The 20,180-nt window shown below is 41.5% G+C and overlaps 1 protein-coding gene across 5 annotated transcripts in view; it reads left to right on the top strand.

Annotated features, from left to right (window-relative positions):
- The window catches only part of CDH8 (cadherin 8), a 258,031-nt gene that overhangs the window by 139,325 nt on the left and 98,526 nt on the right, over nucleotides 1-20,180 (top strand). For all 5 annotated transcript variants that reach the window (XM_087729070.1, XM_087729067.1, XM_087729066.1 and 2 more), the window contains one exon: nucleotides 15,455-15,622. In XM_087729070.1, coding sequence (XP_087585196.1) covers nucleotides 15,455-15,622 — 168 coding nt within the window. The remainder of the gene's footprint in view (nucleotides 1-15,454; nucleotides 15,623-20,180) is intronic.

The following is a 20,180-nucleotide window of genomic DNA, read 5'->3' as shown; positions in this document are numbered from 1 at the left end:
ACATCACGTGATGCTACCATGACGACTTTGACACCTCTGATTTAGACCATCATGTTGTTGCCTTAATATTAGAAGTGAGAAATTGTTTCTTAAAGCTGAAAAAAAAAGGTCTAACTAAAAGTGAAACAGTGAGCACTTAACTTACTAGGATTCTCTCCCGTATGTAACTGGATTCAGTCCAGATGCACTTAGTTGCACTAAGACGGCAGCTTGCTTTCTTAGTTGGCTTGTAGGAAGAGCTTAAAATGTTGAAGCACTAATCTGAAGAATGAAAGCATCAGTGTAGTAAAACTATTTTAAAAGGAAGAAAAAAAAATAGGTCTTAGCTTTTCAATCCAATAAATTTCGAAACTTAATTTCACTATAGGTTGTTTGTTTAATTGTTTTAGGTTATAGGCGACGCAGAAGGGAGAATTATAAAAGCTAAGAAGGAAAGCTTATAGAGAAAGCTGTAAAATTACTGTATATGGCAGTGATGTGCGGTGAGCTTCATGGCTGGTGAGGCAAGCACGAAAGCCCTGCCGAAGCCCCGGCACCGCGTCCACCATAGAGCGGGACTGGGTCCCGCTCTATGGCAAACATGGCACCAGGACTTTAAAGTCCTGCCGCCAGTGCCTGCCGCCACTTTAAAGCCATGCTGCCGCGGCAGGGCCCCGGCAACAGGGCTTTAAAGTCCTGGTGCCATCCGCCATAGAGCGGGACCAGGTGCCACTCTATGACGGATGCGGTGCCAGGACATTAAAGTCCTGCCGCCGGTGTCTGCCACCACTTTAAAGCCCTGCCGCTGGGGCCTGAACAGCCATGACTCCCCCCTCCCCAGCCAGCCAGCCTACCCAGCCCATTCCTCCCCCTGCCACCGCTGTGTCCAACAGGCCAGGCGTCTTGCGTTTATGGCAGACATAAACATGAGACACCTGGCCTGTTGGACACAGCAGCGAGAACGTCCCTGCCGCTGCCGCGCTCCACTGCCTTGCCCCCCAAAAGAAACACACGCACACACACACACACAAATTTCTCACAAAAAATTACAAATTAAATTATCATTTTGAATCCCCCCCCTCCCTCCGTCCGATCCACATATCTTTTCCAGGTGTGGATTTCAACTCTCCTCTTGTCCGCCCACCATGATGAAAATGTAAAAAATTAAATAAAAAAGCAACTTACTTAGGCAAGACTGCCAAGGCATGATTTGCTGCTCCCAGGTCAGTAGGCAGGAGAATCACGTGCCTCCTTTGCATAAGGAATTTTTTGTCTTTTAACCCTTGCTTAACTCTGAGCAAGCGTTAAAAGGCGAAAAATTCCTTATGCAAAGGAGGCCCATAGTTCTCTCGCCTTCCCCTACAGTTAGCACTAAGCAGATTCAGAGTCACTGTGACTCTGGAGTCTGGCAGCAACTACCTTAGCCTTTTTAATTATTTTAAAAATTCTTTTCTTTTCCTCACGACACTGGTGAGGCCCCGTACGTCCCTGGTATATTGTTATGTATGTTCTGTCTTTTGTTTTGTCTTATTGTGTCTTTTTCTTTGCTGTGTCTTTCCTATTGTTTTTAAAGATCAAAACATTTAATAAAAATTATTTAAAAAATAATACTGCTTGCTCCATTGTTTCTGTATCCAAGGCAGATGGTCTTCTTCAGGAAAAGTGTCTGCATACATTTCATTCAAAATTTGAGTCTTGGCTTCAGAAGCTGGGTGGCCTCTATCATTCTCTGAAAGTTTACAAAGAGAACAATCTGAGAGACTATTTCACATTTTCAAAGCAGCCCACACAGAAATAAAGAAGCCAGCATTAGAGGTATTCTCCTTTATCTATAACAAGAAATCTGGAAAAATTTTCAGACATTTGCCTGCTATTCTTTTAGGATAAAGAAATAATTTTGGGGTTTAGCCTTTGCACATTAATTATTTTGATGCTTGCATATCAGAGGTTCTAAATCTTATGGAAAACTTATATAAACAGGGCAGAATTTCTGTTGTGAAAGTTACCTATCCAGTAGCAGAAATATAATGAACATAATAATGAGAACATGAAGTCATCAGGATTGCTCTAACACATTTAGTTGCTTGCTCTCATGTATTTGTAGTTTGGCAGGGAGGTAAACACTTGTGCAGAATCTATGGGAACTGCCAGTCCAGCTGACACAAAGAGCTCATCAAGAAGAATTGTATCTCCTTGCCTTGAAATAGAGAATCTTGTTGTCTCTGCAGCATGACGCACCTTTCTGAGTCGAAGACTGTCTGTTTCACAAAGGATTCTTCCTTCACTATAAAGCACATTAATAAAGTTTGTTCCCAGCTACCCATTGTACCCCCATATTATGCTCTCTTTTTGTTGTTGATTAATCTTTCAACTCTTTCCCAGTCTTCATGACCCAAAGAGTATAATGTTGCCTTCATTTTACAAGTTGGCAATTGCTTTTCCTGAGCTTTGCAAGCCTTCCTTCCTTCTTTCCTTCCTTCCCTCCCTCCCACCCTCCCTTCCCCAGCTCAGTAATCAAGATTGTGACTTTCTTGTGTCCTCATTGACTGTCTCTATGCACTTTGTCTTCTGTTGACCTTCCTTTCAATAGCTTTTGATTTCCTGCAAGCATCAGAATTCTTTTCAGCGACACTTGCCCTTGTCTTGTATGTCTAATATGTATAAACTGTAGCTTCATTATTTAGGCGTGCAGTGAACAGTTTGGTTTTGCTTCAACTAGGCTTGGATTATTTCTTTTCTTTGTGGTCCAAAGTGTTCTCTACAATTTTTCTCCAGTGCCTCAAATCAAAGACAGGACTTTTTCTTTGTTCAGGCTTTCTGATGGTCCAGATTTACATTACATCTGGGAAAATCATGGTCTTGACAATACACGGCTTTGATATCAGTGTGATATATTTGCATTTCAATTGTTTGTCTAGAGTTTCATAGTTTTTCTTCCCATGGTGCAGCCCTTTCATTTCAGGGCTATGGACACCATCCTTGGGAATTTTTGAGTCTGGGAAAATAAATCATATTACTCTTTAAACTTCTTCCATTACAATATCTTTGTATTTTCTTTTTTAATGGGTAGAGCCCTCTTATCCCATTGTTATTGCTATTGCCGTTATTATTTTGTAAATCTTAAAGGTTAAACTGAGCACACCATGAGAAATATGCCTGAGCACATTGGAATTTATAGATGCCAGGTTGTTAAAACTTTAAAACACAGTGGGCTAATTTTTGCTTTAAAAAAATCAATGGAAAACCCACTAAAATTCAAGAAGCTAAAAATCTGGAGGGTGCAAATGGAATTATTGGAGTTTCACATAGCATATGAAACAAGAGTTGGGCACCTTGCTCTGTTATAGGTAACAGATAACAGATTAACATAGTTGGAAAGGGCCTTGTTGGTCAACTAGTCCAATCCCTCCACTCAAGCAGGAGACCCTACACCATTTCTGACAAATGGCAGTCCAATCTCTTCTTGAAAGTCTCAAGTGATGAAACTCCCACAACTCTCGAATGCAACTTCTGTCCATTGGTTGATTGTTCTCACTGTCAGAAAGTCCCTCCTTGTTTATAGATTGAATCTCTCCTTGGTCAGTTTTCATCCATCATTCCTTGTCTGGCCTTCACGTGCTTTGGAAAGTAGCTTGACACCCTCCTATCAGCACCTCAAATATTGGAACACTGCTGTTATGTCTCCCCCTCATCCTTCCCTTCACTAGACTAGTTCCTGTAACCTTTCTTCATATGTTTTAGTCTCCAGTCCCCTAATCATCCTGGTTGCTCTGCTCCACTCTGCAATTTTTCTAGAGTCTAGTAGCATGCCCAAGCAAGTTAAAAAAAGAAGAAGAAACAATTCACCATGTTAAATGGGCAGATCACTCTCTGAAGGGAGCATTGTGCATGTCAGACCAGTATCTGATCTTCCTGTGTGGCTTTTGTCCCAGCTGCTGCACATGGTTCAGATAAAAGTTAAAACTTGCCAGCCTTTGTCTTGCAAAACGATGGCTTGTAAAGATTGCAGCCTTGGAAATTCAAGGAAGTTACACTAGCAATGGACACAGAGTCCTAGGGAAGAGGACTGCCAGGTTTCCAATACAACTGCAGATTTCTGCAGCTTTAACAAATGTGATGGCACGATTAGCACGTTGGAGAGGGGCAGAAATCACTATGATAGGAGTTTATAAAAGCAAGCTGATGGCATTGATGGCATTTTTAAGGGAACAGCATTTAATAGACTCTTAAAGCTGTTATTCCATCTTTGCAGATCCATTAAAAATCTCTGCTGTTTTTGCCAACCTGGGTATGCATCTTAGAAGGGTCTCTTCTTCTGTCATTTTCTTTGTGTCTCCACCTATTAAAAGAGATGTGTTGTCTTGAGAAGTGGATGTCGGGAATAATAAAAGCTGATTCTGAGAGATGATTTGCCCATTGTTTTACTTACATAGTGGATGATGAAGTATACCAGAAAAAAAAGGATTCTTCTTCCTCTTCCTCCTCCTCTTTTTCTTCTTCTTCTTCCTCCTCTCTCATCCTTCTCCTCTTTTCCTCCTCCTCCTCCTCCTCCTCCTCCTCTTTCATTTTTTTTATTTTTTGTTTTTATTCATAGAACGCCAAGTAGGAATTGTAACGGTACACAGGTTGAAGGTAGGAGCACATGTCACTCTTTTCTTTACCCTAAGAAAAGGATTTAGGAATGAAAAGCAAAAGTCAGAAGCCTGACAACCTGCTTTATTTGTTTTTATTTTCAATTATGGAAAAGAACAATTCAATTAATATTTTCCTCCTCCTCCTCCTCCTCCTCCTCCTCCTCCTCCTCCTCCTCCTCCTCCTCCTCCTCATATTATTATTATATACTTTATTCATTAAACATGAAACTCAGCCAACTGAACATTCAAAAATGCATCACAAATACCATTGACTGGTGCTAATGGTTGATACAGGTTGCTGCCAGTGTCCTAGATATCAACCAAGTACCTTCTTAAAATATAAGATGTTCTGAGTAGCACAGTTTTTTGCAGTCCTGCTGGTGTTATTGCAGGAAGCTGCAGTTTGTTGATGTATTCTTGGACATTGTACCTCATGACAATGGGTATCACTGTTACATGTTTAATCCATAGCCGTGTATTTTCAATGGCCAGGTTGCAATATTTCAATTTTTTTCATCTTTTTCTTCGATTCTGGCATCTCCTGGTACAGCAATATCAATAAACAGTATGCTTCAACCCTCAATGACCATGATATCTGGTGTGTTGTGTTGTTGTTTTTGTTTTTAGTATTATTATATTTATTTGCATGAGTCTTTAGAACAGAGAATGATAGGGTTGGAAGAGATCTTGGAGGTCTTCTAGTCCAACCTTCTGCTTAAGGCAGGAAATCTGATACCATTCCAGACAAATGGGTTGTCCTGTCTATTTCTGAAAACCTCCAGTGATGGAGCACCCACAATTCTGGGAAGCAAGTTGTTCCATTGATTAATTGTTCTCACTTTCAGGAAAATTCGTTGTACTCCTATGGTTGATCTCAAGAAGACTTTAATCCCTAGTATTGTATATTTCTGTGGAGGAAGAGTAATTTCTTGCATACAATGCAACCCTTTAAAAGTTGTGCCATCCCCTCCTCTCCCCTCCTCCCTTTCCCTCCTCTCTCCCCCTCTCTCTGCCTCCCCCACTCTCTCCCCTCTCTCTGTGTATGTGTGTGCGTGTGTTCAAAAATGATGCAAATCCTGATTAATTTGTGACAATCACATGTTTTATATTTTTATATTTATTGGAATTTATAGGCCGCCCTTTTCCCTGAGGGGACTCAGGGCGGCTTACATTCGTAGTGAAAGGGGGAGTGCAATATAAAACAAAAACAATCTGTGACTAAAATAAACAATAAAAAACACAACTTTCATTCAGCATTCAACACTCGGGCGGGGTGAATTAGAAACTTATCCCCAGGCCTGACGGGATAGCCAGGTCTTGAGGGCTGTGTGGAAGGTCTGGACGGTGGTGAGGGTGCTAATCTCAACGGGGAGGTCGTTCCACAGGGTCGGAGCTGCTACTGAAAAGGCTCTCCTCCACGTAGTCGCCAGTCAGCATTGAATGGCGGATGGGATTCGGAGGAGGCCCAATCTGTGTGATCTAATTGGTCGGAGGGAGGTAATCGGCAGGAGGCAGTCTCTCAAGTACCCAGATCCACTACCATGGAGGGCTTTAAAGGTGGTAAGTAATACCCTGAAGCGCACCCGGAAATCGACAGGTAGCCAGTGCAGCTCGCGGAGGATGGGTGTTATGTGGGCGAACCGCGGTGCGCCCACTATCACTCGTGCGGCTGCATTCTGGACTAACTGCAGTCGCCGAATGCACTTCAAAGGCAGCCCCATGTTGTCTTTAGGACCTCTCAAACTGAATGATGAGATCATTTCCTGACCTTTTTTTTTTATCATAAGGAATTCCCAAACTTTTGTAACATGGTTTTTGAAGGATAAAATGTTTTGTGGTTTTGCTTTCTTTTGCTTAGATTTTGAAATATGCTATAGGTTTTAGAGAGTTTGGGAGAGGGGTGAGAAGCGGAAAGAAAATGTTCATTCTCCTTGCAATTTGTTAGTATTTCTACTTACTCTGAAAACTACATGCACCTTGTTTGAGATTTGCCATTTGTTAAGCTGTTTTACCAACAAATGTTGCATAGATGTGACACTCCTGAAGTGGGGTGTTCTCTAATTTCTAAAATGAAGAAATATGCATCTCAGGAGCAGACCAAACCCTTCACCACTTTGATAGGGAACTTTAATTGGTTGATGGGGATCAGGAGTGGGTTCCTCCCGGTTCGCACCGGTTCTTGCGATCCGGTTCGTCAGTGAACCCGGAAGTAATTAACTTCTGGGTTCCTAGCTCCTAGCCCCTGTCGCTGGGTGCCTGCAGGGTTTTTCTTTTTAAAAAACGCCTCTCCGGAGAGGAAGCCCTGTCAAAGCGCACCTTTCCCGCGTCGGCGGCTGCAGGGACCGCCCCGCCGCTTTATTTTCTTCCTCCTCCTCCTCCCCTTCCGCCCGCAGCAGCAGCAACGGCAGCCGAGCCGGGAAAGGAGCGCTTTGGCAGGGCTGTGGAAGCCCTGTCAAAACGCACCTTTCCCGCATCGGCGGCTGCAGGGACCGCCCCGCCGCTTTATTTTCTTCCTCCTCCTCCTCTCCTTCCGCCAGCAACAGGAGCAACGGCAGCCGAGCCGGGAAAGGAGCGCTTTGGCAGGGCTGTGGAAGCCCTGTCAAAACGCACCTTTCCCGCATCGGCGGCTGCAGGGACCGCCCCGCCACTTTATTTTCTTCCTCCTCCTCCTCCCCTTCCGCCCGCAGCAGCAGCAATGGCAGCCGAGCTGGGAAAGGAGCGCTTTTGCAGGGCTTTTGCAGGGCTTCCGCCGCGCCCCCAAGGACCGCTGACCTCGCGCTGCCGCTTCTTCTTCTTCCCCGGCCTTCCCAGTTAGCTTGCTTGAAGCTCCGAGGAGGCGGGAGGAGGGTCGCAGGAGTGGCCGGGAAGAGCTGAGAGGCTGCCGACCCCTTTCGCAGGAAAGTTAACTTTTCTTGGCGAAATCCTGCCCCCCCCCCCGCGTGGGTGAGTGGTCGGCTGTCCTCTTCCCGTAAGCCGCCCGGAGTTACCTGTGTGTGAGGTGGGCTGCCCTATGCATTTGCGTGTGTGCGCTGGAAAGAGAGTGAAAAAGAGAGGGAGAAATAATTATATTAATTAGATAGCTCAGTCTTTCTTGAAGACTTGAAAGTGTGTGGACTTCAACTCCCAGAAAGGGAGTTGGGAGAAAGGGAGAAAGGAGGAGAGAATGAAAGGAAGATGGGGAAAAGAAGAAAGAGGTAAGGAGAGGAGGATGGAAAGGAGAGAAAGAGGGGGAGAGAGGGTAGAAAGGGGAAGAGGAAGAGTAGGAGTAGGAGAAAGGGAAGAAGGAAGGGGAAGGAGAGGAAGAAGGAGGAAAGTAGAGAAGGGAGGGAGGGTGAAAAGAAAGAGGTAAGGAGAGGAGTATGGAAAGGAGAGAAAGAGGAGGAGAGAGGGTAGGAAGGGGATGAGGAAGAGCAGGAGTAGGAGAAAGGTAAGGGAAGAAGGAAGGGGAAGGAGAGGAAGAAAGAGGAAAGTAGAGAAGGGAGGAAGGGAGAAAAGAAAGGGAAAATAAGGTGGTGTTATAACAGGAGGAAGGGATGGTAAACAAAGCAACCCAAACTGTATATTATAACCTATTAAATGAAATAATAAATGTATAAGAATGATAAATGTTAAAACACTTGTAACCAAACGACATGCTATATGTGATGATGGGTTTTTTTCTTTTTGTTTTGTTTTGTTTTTATTGTTGTGGGTATGTGTCGTCTATGTAACAAAAAAAATAAAAAAAATTATTTTTATAAAAAGGTGGAGAAACACTGAGATAGATGATAATGAGGGAGGGAGAGGGAGAGAGAGAGAGAGACCATAACTAGATAGACAGATAGGCAGGCAGATAGACGGATGGATAGAGAGAAAGAGAGAGAGATAGGTAGGCAAGCAGATAGATGGATGGAGAAAGTGAGGGGGAAAGAAGGAGACGGATACCATAACTAGATAGGCAGGCAGATAGACAGACAGATGGATGGATGGATAGAGAGAGAGAGGATGTATATAATTAAGGTGACCAGATGTCCCTAGCGAGGTCGCGGGCTGGCAGTAACTGCCGCGGCCTAGCTCCCACCCCCCCGGTCAATGGTGTCCCTCTTTACCAATCTGAAAATCTGGTCACCTTACTTGTTTAGGTAATTCTGAGGTGGTTGATGGTTCTGTGAGTGCCTGTCCTTTATAATTTTCCACATTGCCTTGATGGTTTTTATTCCAGTGACTTTGTCTTTCCTGTTCTTAGGCTTAGGGAAAAAAAAACTGGTTTCATTGGCAGTCTTTTTTTTTGGGGGGGGGGGATTTTTATTTTTTTGGTGTTTTCCTAGCACTGTCATAGTTTGTGGGTGTGGGTGGGTGTGTAATGTCCCACAGTTATCTATGCATTAATAATGATCTAGTAATATTAATAATATCTAGTAATTAGTAACATCTAGTAATAACATCGTCTTGGCCACTCCCACCAGGTCACATGGGTGGCAGGCCACTCCCATCCAGTCACATGGGTGGCAAGCCACTCCCATCCGGTCACATGGGCAGCAAGCCACTCCCACAAAGGAGGCCATGCCCACAGAGTAGGTTCGAACAATTTTTGAAACCCACCCCTGATGGGGATGTAGTGGCTCACTGTCTGCCCTGAGCTTGTCTATCAGGAAGGTCAGCAGTTGGTGGTTTGAATCCTTAATGCTATGTAACGGAGTGAGCTCCCGTTTTTTTTTGTCCCAGCTTCTGCCAACCTAGCAGTTCAAAAGCATTTAAAAATGCAAGTAGAAAAAATAGGAACCACCTTTGGTGAGAAAGTAACAGTGTTCCATGCGCTTTCGGCATTTAGTCATGCCGGTCACATGACCACAGAGATGTCTTCAGACAGCGCTGGCTCTTTGGCTTTGAAATGGAGATGAGCACTACCTCCTAGAGTTGGGAACAACTAGCACATATGTGCAAGGGGAACCTTTACCTTTTCCTTACTTAGTTGATTTTGCCAACCTCCCAGTTAGCCCTATCACAATGTTTCTGTTTCTTCTTAGATTTGGGGGGGGGGGGGGAACCACCCTATTTTGAAAGTCAGCTAACAACGTACAGTGTTCTGTTTTCTCTCTCTCTCTCTCTCTCTCTCTCTCTTTGCTCCATTACCCTTTTACTTGTAACTGGCAGTAAATGATGTGAAGCATAATCCAGAATTTTCCACATAATTCCCTTTGCCTCTGATGTTATCAGAGAGGTGGCTTTGCAAATAACAGCTGAACTGAAAGCAGTTTAAAACAGAACCAATTTTCCAAAATTCCAATTCTCATTCTTTCTTTTTCTTAAAAAAAAAAAAGCTGGGTTTCCCCCCCCCCACTCCCTTTCCCTGTGGCCATCTTCTACATCTGTCACAGTACTGACAATTGTGTTTTGCCCTTTTCTAAACAGATATTTGATGGTGAAATGGTTTCTCTATGACAGTTTTATGATAAAGAAAAATAGGTTTGACAAAGGGGAACTGCGTGCCAGCTGGGAAGCTGTTCCCTAATTATTCATTCACCTATTAGCATCTGCAGTGTAAAACATAGCTGACAATAGTTGATTGGTAAAAGGGAGGTGTTTTTTTTAAAAGCCAGTAACAAAGAAATACTCATGGATGGGAGTTGTGCTATATACTCAAGGGCATAGAATATTTCATATGTCTTCCCTGATGTTAAAAACTATTCATGAAAGTCAGTTCATGAAACAACAGTTTTAAAAAGAGGAATTTCATGAAAAGAGGGTAGATGGTTGGTTAGCCTGTGTTTTTAAAGGAGCTAATTTTATTTCCCAGTTCCTCAGCTTCTCTGCAGAGGATGAACAATCATTTCTTAAATTCCCTTGTGCAATACATATGTTAACTATGAGCAATCTTCGACTTACCACCCCAATTGAGCCCAACAATTCTGTTGCTAAGCGAGACATTTGTTAAGTGAGTGTTGCCTCATTTTACCACCTTTCTTGCCCCAAGAAGTGAATCGCTGTGGTGGTTGAGTTAGTAGTACGCTTGTTAAAGGAACCTGGCTTCCCCGTTGACTTTTCACATCAGAAGATCGCAAAAGGGATCACATGACTGCAGGACCCTGCAACCGTCATAAATATGAGTCAGTTGCCAAGCACCTGAATTTTGTTCACACGACGGTGGGAATGTCGCAATGGTCCTAAGTGCGACAAATCAGCTGTAAATCACTTTTGTCAGGGCTGTTGTAACTTCAAATGGTCACTAAATGGAGTGTTGTAAATCAAGGACTACCTATACAACCATGTGGGCAAAGAAGACACTCATTAAAAACACATACAGTATTGGGATGTTTTATGTGCAAGTTGATCTACTACAGAAAATTAGACAAAAAAAAATAGAAGTGCATTCCTTGGGCTTGTGATTTTTTTGTTTTAATGGAGAGAGGTAATACAAGAGACCTCCAGCTAAACTGCAACATAAAACTGATACGAAGCACATCTTGATTGAGTGGCATGTAACCCTACATTTCATGCCCAGGTCTCGCATTAAAACATTATTTATTTTTATCTTGATTGGGTAAATAAACCACAGGCAGTTTAATGGATCAGCGCAATAATTATGAGTTATTTGGTCAACTTGTAATTTGCTTTCTGTAGTGTTTCAGTGACTCTTCCTTTGCCTGGGGAGTGATTACAAGCTCAAGGGACATATAAAAATTAGGAATAAGCTAAAATACTCTAAATGAACCATGTGTATCTTATTAACATATTACTCGAAGGCACATTTGTAATAGTATATCAAAAGTAAACCATCGCTTCAAACTAAGTTTTATTGCCTTATTATCATTTGCTCACTGACCCTATTTGCATAGCATTATAAGGCAAAAAATGAAAACATTGTGGCTTATCTAGACCATCTTCCTGTTTTTCATAGTTAACAAACAGATTATGGGTAGTTCTTCATTTCCAACTGTTCATTTTGTGACTGTTTTGAAATTACAATAGCACTGAAAAAAGGTGACTTAAAACCGTTTTTCACAATTATGACTGTTGCTGCATTACCACAATCACGTGATCAGAATTCAGATAATTGGCAACTGATTCATATTTATGACTGTTGCAGTGTTCCGGGGCCATTTGATCATCTATTGTGACTTTCTGACACACAAATTCAATGAGGAAGCTAGGTTCAATTGACCACAGTGTTATTAACTTAACAGTTGCAGTGATACACTTAGCAACTATGACGAGAAAGTTCATCAAATGGGATAAAGCTCACTGAACAATTGTCTCATTTAGCAACAGAAATGTTGGACTCAATTGTGGTTGTACATTGAGGACTTCCTGTATATGGGGAGCAAAGAGATGAAAGTACGTCAATGCTCAAAGGGTTGTTACCCAAAAGTAGGGAAATTCTATATTCTACAGGTATTTTTTGGTAGTCCTGTCAATCGCAACATAAATATTATCAGAATCGTGGTGGCACAGTGGTTAGAGTGCAGTACTGCAGGCAATTTCTGCTGATCACCGGCTGCCAGCAGCTGGGCAGATCGAATCTCACCAGGCTCAAGGTTGACTCAGCCTTCCATCTTTCCGAGGTTGGTAAAATGAGGACTCAGTCAGCAATATGCTGACACTGTAAACTGCTTAGAGAGGGCTGTAAGAGCACTGTGAAGCGGTACATAAGTGCTGTTGCTATCAAAGTGCAAAAGAAAAAGAAACGTGAGTCATTGTGTGTACTTCTAAAAATGGTTTCACTCTCCAGTTGGTTTACTCTGCATTCCTTGTAGAGCTGTCTTTTCCCATTGTGAATGTCTTGTTTTGCATACCGTACTTTTGTCACTGGTATTTTTTAACTGACTCGTCAATGTGTTTGCTTTTTTTTCTTTCCAGGAAGGCAATTAGCACATTTTTAAGAATATGTAAATAAATACATACATAAACAATATCTTCATGTACTGCCATTAAGCTGCCAGATGTTCTAAGAATGGACACCACCAATCACTTATTTAATAAGCAAGAGAGGAAATTCAAGTTTCACTCGCCAGAAATGGATAGTTTCTGCCACAAAAGCTGACAGTATTATCATTTTTATCCCTGCTGCCTGGGGGGGCTACTAATCCATTATTATAGACTGCATGTTCAATATGCAGAGCAAGTGTGAATAAATTCAGCTTGCTGCAATTGACTTCTGTGGTTTCTTTTCTAATGTCTATATTTTCTTTTTCTTTTTTTAAATGAGGCAATTGTGGGCCAACCTGATGGAAGGAGGCTGGTTTTCCCTCTCTAACTTTCAGACCCCCAAACCAGAGTTGGATGTTCAAAAGAAATTCAAATGATCTCATCAAGTGGCATGCACCTCTGTCCAGTTTGCACAAGGGTATCCTTCCAAGCCATCATGTAAAGACTGGTCCTGATCTCATAGCCAGTAAACACATGTGGCCTTCCAAGCCATTTTCTGATCCATAACAATATTTTGCAGGAGTTTAAGGCTGTTGTTCAGCATATACAGAAGTACTGAACTTCGGGGGGAAAACAGAATGGGCCATGGGGTGTACAAGTAAAAACAGTAACTTGGTGACAACAGATAGAGACCCCTCACACAGAACATTGACTCAATGGAGCTCCCATTCTTCATCCCAATGAGCTTTGGAATGGAGAAAACCAATGTTTCTGTTGTGGCCCACTGGCAGCCTGCATAGTTGGCAGCAGATTCGGACAGTGAGGAGGTTGGGGAGGAACATGGGTCAGTCCTGAAGTCTGGGGAAGGCTCTGATGAGGGCTCTGCATTAGAGGCAGAGAGGGGGCGAGGGCAGTATGACAGTTATCAGCTGTTGCAGAGTCAGACATCAGTGAGGCAGATGAACAGCTGGAGCCTGTTCCCAGTGTGTGCATGCACAGAGTTGCCAGATGAAGGGAACAGCTAAAGAACAGGGGTCAACTTGGGAGTAAGGCCATAGGTGGACGATGAATGGCCCCTCTCAGAGGAAATAAACGAGGAGCAAAAGGAGAGGGGAGTTTGAAGGAGACAATTAGTTCGCTTAATTGGTTCATGACTCTCCGAGACTCGTTGCCAAGTTTTGCAGATATCGCCCTGTCAGCTCTCCAAGCCAGATAAGGTCTGTGACTGTAAATCCTCCCTTGAAAGACTTTTCTGGATGTGAATGAGCAGAACTCACAGTCAATTAATAAAAGGGTTTTTTGTAAGGACAAGGAGTTCTTGGGAAGCCTCGGTCAGAACACTTGGTTGCAACAGATAGAGACCCCTCACACAGGACGTTGACTAAATGCAGCTCCCGTTCTTCATCCCAGTGAGTTTTGGAATGGAGAAAACCAATGTTTCCATTGTGGATTTGTGGATCACTATATGAGGCGTTTTGTTTTTAGGCTAAGAATCAGAATCTAGAGATTTAAGTCACCCAATTCAGCCATTTTAGCCACCCAAATTCCCATGATTTATGCTACTCTTAGATGCTTTCAGAGACCTATTTTTTCTATTAAAATATTTCCTGGCCAGACTGAAAGTAAATAATATTGGCCACCCTGCATTGTATGGCATCTGTCCAGAACTAAGTAGGCCATGCTTTGGTTGTATGTTTGTTATGATTTCAATGCTCTTCTGGCCTAATGGAAATCACTAATAGAAACATTGGCTTGGTAATAAGGACAGCAACAATATTCATAGTTCCTTGATATCCGAAATACCTTTCCTTAGGTGAAGAGGGACAAGGACTGCCAGAGGCAATTATCTGATTGAATTAAACATAGATGGGATCTAAAACTGAAGCATCTTTGAAGACTAACAGTTGATCATTAAAGATCAAATGCAGGATAGTTTTGTATGTATGTGCTCCCTGTTTTTAGGGAACTATTTATCCATGTTCATCTATAGGTGCAAATAAACACATTCTGAAGGCATTTGTTCTTTTTTCATTTTTTTTCTTCCTTTCGTCTCCCTTCCTGCCTGAGGCTGCCTGAAGCAAAGTAGCTCATCCTGCTGTGCAGGAGAACCAAATGTGAAGAGAAGTAAAGTCAAACTACAGAATTAATTGTGAATTTAGAAGGTTTCAGAATTGAAATGGAAAATATTTGGGTAGGGTCAGACTATTAGTGGCTGTTATTTTTAATGCTGGTTTCTTCTTCTGGAATCCTTACTAGCATGCCTTGAACTCCATTTTCCAGGGAGTAGAGTGGAAGCAGGCAATTGTACTCCTCTCTGAGTTGAGCTGGTTTATCAGGTGCAAGAGAAACATAGCTCTTATACACCCCGAGCCATAGAATGGCTCAGTGCTGGGCAAGATAGTCACCTTTGCCATTGAGTAAGCAGTTTCTGGAGACACATTCATGAAGCAGTGAAGAGGATATCTACCTAGATCAGGGGTCGGCAACCTTAAACACTTAAAGAGCCACAAAGGTCCTAACCAGAAGCCCCCCATTCAATTCTGGAGCCAACTGGAAGTCCGGTTCCCCCACCATAGAGTCTCCTCCAAGCATAGCATTCTTTTTCCTCTGCCTGTCCTAACTGAAAGCCCTGTTAATTGTGGAGCCGACCAGCAACAGGGAGACACAGCAGAGGGATGAAAGAGCCACATGTGGCTCCAGAGCTGCAGGTTTCTGATCCCAAATTATGTATGTATGTATGTATGTATGTATGTATGTATGTATGTATGTATGTATGTATGCCTATATAATATGTTTGACTAAATAAGCCAGTGGCTACATCCAGATGGGTTCTTCTTGTGTTACTGCATTTTAAATATTACCTTTGTATGAAGATGGTTTCGAGAGAATGAGCCCCAATATTAAATCCAGCTTTGGTCAGACGGCATGACGTTCACACTTTCCTTTTTTTCCCCCCGTGACAATATTTTCTTTATTCTTTCTTTTTCTTTCCCCAGCCATCATCAAAACTGCTCTTTCAAACATGGACCGGGAAGCCAAAGAGGAATATACCGTGGTCATCCAAGCAAAGGATATGGGTGGACACATGGGTGGACTCTCCGGAACCACCACAGTGACCATTACCCTGACTGATGTCAATGACAATGCTCCAAAGTTTGCACAAAGTAAGTGACATTTCTGATGCACCCACTTCATAATAATCAGACACCAGGCCAAGAAAGACAATGATTGGATACCCATCTCATTGGAAGGAACTAAGACTTTGTCTGGTTTTATCTTGACACATTGTGTGGATCTAATCACTGTGATATGCAATGGAGGGGCATGTTCTTTAAGGTGTAGCTGTCAGAGTTTATTGCAAAAATCAGATCCAGAAAGCACACACTGATAATTGATTCAGCAGGATTCATTAACTTCTTTACATACATAGTAACACATGAATAAATGTACAATACCAATAGCAGATTCTTCCAACCTGGTAGAGAGATTGGTTTTCAGTTTGCGGCCTCCCAGCTGATCTTCTTTTGTAGCTCTGAACAGGAGAACGGAACTGGAAAGCAGGTTAGTCGGGTTCAGAGGGAATCGGGATTTTGCAGTAACCTTCCCTTGCCACGCCCACAAAGCCACGCCCACAGAACCGGTAGTAAAAAATTTCGAATCCCACCAACTAACAGAGCTAACAGAGACCCACACACCCTTTGAGCATGGAGGCTAGTTGTGTAACCCCAGTCTCCCTCTCAGCCCAAATAAGTGTCAGGTTACTGAACACACAAGCTGCAGAACAAAAACAAGCCAACTCACTGATCACATCATGGTTTTTACTACCGGTTCTATCATGGTTTGATAGCCTTTTATTGTGAGACTTTTAGGCATGTTCAAGGCAAAGCAATGAGAGCTCACAACCAAACAGGTTGCTATGGCTATTTGAAATATGACTATTTGGAGGGACAGAAAAGAGGCTGGAAATGGTTGCATAATTCAGTATAACAGCAACCCAGGGATGTTGATCTCTTTTGTCTTCTCATTGCCTTTCTTTCTTTCCTCCCAGTCTAAGAGCAAAGAAATTGGGTGAAAGATTCGTCTAGTTGATAAGCAGAAGAAAGTCACACCTGTAAAAGTCTAATAGAAACTTTTTCTTCCATGTAAGAAACTTAAAAACACGGTTGGTTTTTTTCCTGCTGGGAGGAAGTAAGAATTCTCTGCCTGGCACGCATCACACATCCAATCTCATTGTTCTTCAAACACTTTGTCTTTTGACCTTTTTGTACTTAGCCTCCCCTTAAAATGCTTATTATAAACACAGGGACTTGTTTTATATTGTGTTGGTAACAATCTCGGGATGACCATGGGTTTACTGATCCCGGCAGCTGCTTAAATTTAAATTTGACCTGTGTAAAGGAGAAGGGTGGATGAGTATTGATTTGAAGTCGGGTCACCCTATTCCAACAAGTCATCCTATTGAGATGCCTACTTCAAACAGGCACTTTCCGTGTCTGACATACAGAGAATAAATATTGATATGTCAGGTTCATATATAACAGCCTTGGGACTGAGTAATGTCACACAGCTTTTAGGGTCATGGTTCGAATTAATGAGAAGTTCAAAAATGTGAGCCCTACAAATCCATAAGGGAATATTCATTCTCTCTCTCTCTCTCTCTCTCTCTCTCTCTCTCTCTCTCTCTCTCTCTCTCTCTCTCTCTCTCTCTCTCTCTCTCTCTCTCTCTCCCTCCCTCCCTCCCTCCCTCCCTCCCTCCCTCCCTCCCCCTCTCTCTCTCCATAAAATCTGTTTAAAATATTCATATCCAGAGCCTCCTTTCCTCCCTTTCCTGCATTTCTCCTTTTCTTTGTCTATTTCTTAGCCTTGTGTTATCTCTAGTGCTTTCAAAGCCCTGTTAGATTAGTGTTACGTTAAGAGTCAATGAGTGACATATCTAAAAAGATATGTAGTGTTGTTGTTAAAAGCAAGCAATCGACCAATGCATAATTGGAGATAAAAACTGGGAAAACAATCCTAGGTCTGGTTAATTGCTGATCTTAAATTCATAATCCATATTTGGTGCTATGCTTTGTTGATCTATCCTATGGTGCTTTCTGAGAGTTATAATAAGGGTTGGTTTTATTAAACATAGGTATATTCTGCTAGATTTTAGCTATTTTCTCATTTCATTCATTATAACCAGTCTATGAAAGAGAAGCAGAACAATGGGGGGGGCAGATTTTGTGTTTGCCCAACAAACGTAAACAGGTTAGTGAATACTGGAGCAGGTGCATTCACATGTGTTAAACTAGTTAGTGCTAATCTTAATTTTTATCCGTATCTTGATGACTTTATTTGGTTAATTTATAGTCAATGTATTTTGTGCAAGTAGAATAGTCACATTCAGTCAGTTTGTGCGAACACCACCTAAATCTCAGTCATTCCCTCAGCATTTTCCCCCTGTATAGTAGCTGCTGATTGTGTTACAATTTATACATTGGTTGCTGTATTTTATTTTATTTTATTTTATTTTATTACTTATTGTTGCCTGGGTATTTATTTATATGGGGGGAATGTCCAGACCAAACATAATTTCTAATGTTGGATTCTCCCCTCTACCAGAGAGAGCCCCCTCATGAAGTGCCATGGCAACACCACTGCATTGTACCGTAGAAACCATTTTAAGGCAGTACAGTAGAAGCCATTTTAAGGCACATAGGCTGTATCTTAACAGAACACACAGCCTGAGGGGTGTTAGGGGTGTCTTAACCCCCACAGTATTTGTTTCCAGAGAGTAAGTCATCTGTGTACCAGATTTGGTTGAAATTGGTCGAGGCATTCCAGAGTTATGCTGGAACACGCAGACGCGCGCACACACACACACACACACACACACACACACTTAATTATTTATTTATTTAAAAGATTTGTAAAATTAAGATTAGCACTAACTAGTTTATGTCTCCCCATCTAAAAGAACTCTTGTTTAGATTATAAGAACAATCAGTCACTGCTAAAATCAGAAAGTTGATTGATGAATCGCTTATAATATTATTTCAATATCTCTCAGTTGTTGAATCATTTCTAGATGAGCAAGAAAAATAAATAAATCAACAGTAGGAATTAGAGCCAATCTACAAACCTAGGAATCCACCTACTTGCACATGCAGTTAATATTCATTTCTGCCCTGAAAAGGGAAAAGAAGAAAGATTTCATTATAAACCGCTATCCATAAATGATGTGTTATCTGTTAGCTAAAGGTTGAGTAATTATAAAATGCTCCTCATTGCACAGTTACGCTGGATAGGCCAGCCCTGTCCATAATACTGGTTGAGTAGTGACCATTGAATCTATCATATTATTTTGCCCCTCAAACCTTTTAAAACAAGACTGAGCCACATTAAAAGTCACACGCAGATTGTGATAAATTACAATCTGTTTCCCCCAGGAAGTGTTTTTGTTGCCATCAGTTAACTGCTGTGGCTGCAATCCATTTGCTGCTCATTGTTTTAATCTAATTGGATATTTTATGGAATAAAAATTAACTCAGCACACATTGGCTTCAAATCTTTGGGCAGTCTGAAACAGCCCTAGTTTTGTGTTTTGATTTTACAGGAAATTGAATCTAGCTATATTAGCCATCAGGAGAGATTAATAGCAGCAGCAACTGAATATAGTTGCCAACAGAACTTTTATGCTTTTCATGAAAATAAGAGTAATATAGGAGTTATTATCTTGGTCTGGGGCGAGATTCAGGTTTGAATCCTCACTCAGTCATGGAATTTATTGAACACATTTGATTCAGAGATTGGCAGGTAGCCTAATTAGTACTTAGTGATATCTACTTATATTGCCTTGAAGTCCTGGAGGAAAAATATAATAGATATATAGGTACACAGACATCGTTACATGTATTTTTTTCTGGGAAAATAAAAATAAACAAGCATAAAAACCAGAACGTTTGTAGCAACAGTAGACCCGCACTGAACAAGAAGGTGATCAATATTCATAAGACGTAACACTTGGCATATTCACAATAAATTTTAATGAACTCAGACAGTATTGAGAGAGTTATGCGTCTTTATTGTTTTTGAGTAGAAAATACATGTGTATTTGTGGCTAGATTTCAGATAAATACAGCCCTCCTGAGCCTTGGAAATAAGAACAGTGAACTTTCACAACTACTGAGTTCTCTTGAAAATAATTTTAGGGGCATTTATAACAAATAATGTACAGTAAAACAAACCCCAATAGTTACAGAGAGCCCTTGTTTTCATAAGAATGGCAGATTTTTGGGCAAAACTTTCAGTGCACGAAAATAAATATATATAAATGTATGATACGTAAGTCATATTTCAGCTTTATGTTCTGTATTAAGCAATGTAAACAGCTACCTTTTTTCAAATTATTATTTTTTTTCTTACAGGGGATTAATTCCCTTTCAGGAATTAATTAATGGATTAATCCCCTTTCAGAATCTGTATTTTTTTTTTCAAGATAGTACGCAATGAATGCTTCAGTGATTTTAAAAATTAGATTATTTAAAACAGCAACTCAAAAGACTACCACCTCACCCAAAAGGCTAAATTATTACTATGGATGTATAAATGAACCGAAATCTGTTTTGAATTTGTGATCTGATTTAAAAAGTCAAGTCGATTCAGATTTTTCATTTGAATTGTCTAGTAGAATCTGTTTGATGTAGGAATTTGATTCAGTAATGATATATGCTCCCATTTAGA

The sequence above is a fragment of the Thamnophis sirtalis genome, unplaced genomic scaffold (assembly GCF_051295495.1).
Source record: "Thamnophis sirtalis isolate CommonGarterSnake01/CBP01778 unplaced genomic scaffold, rThaSir2_p1.2 scaffold_14, whole genome shotgun sequence".
NCBI classification, from domain to species: Eukaryota; Metazoa; Chordata; class Lepidosauria; order Squamata; family Natricidae; genus Thamnophis; species Thamnophis sirtalis.
This window is presented reverse-complemented; position numbering and strand designations above follow the sequence as displayed.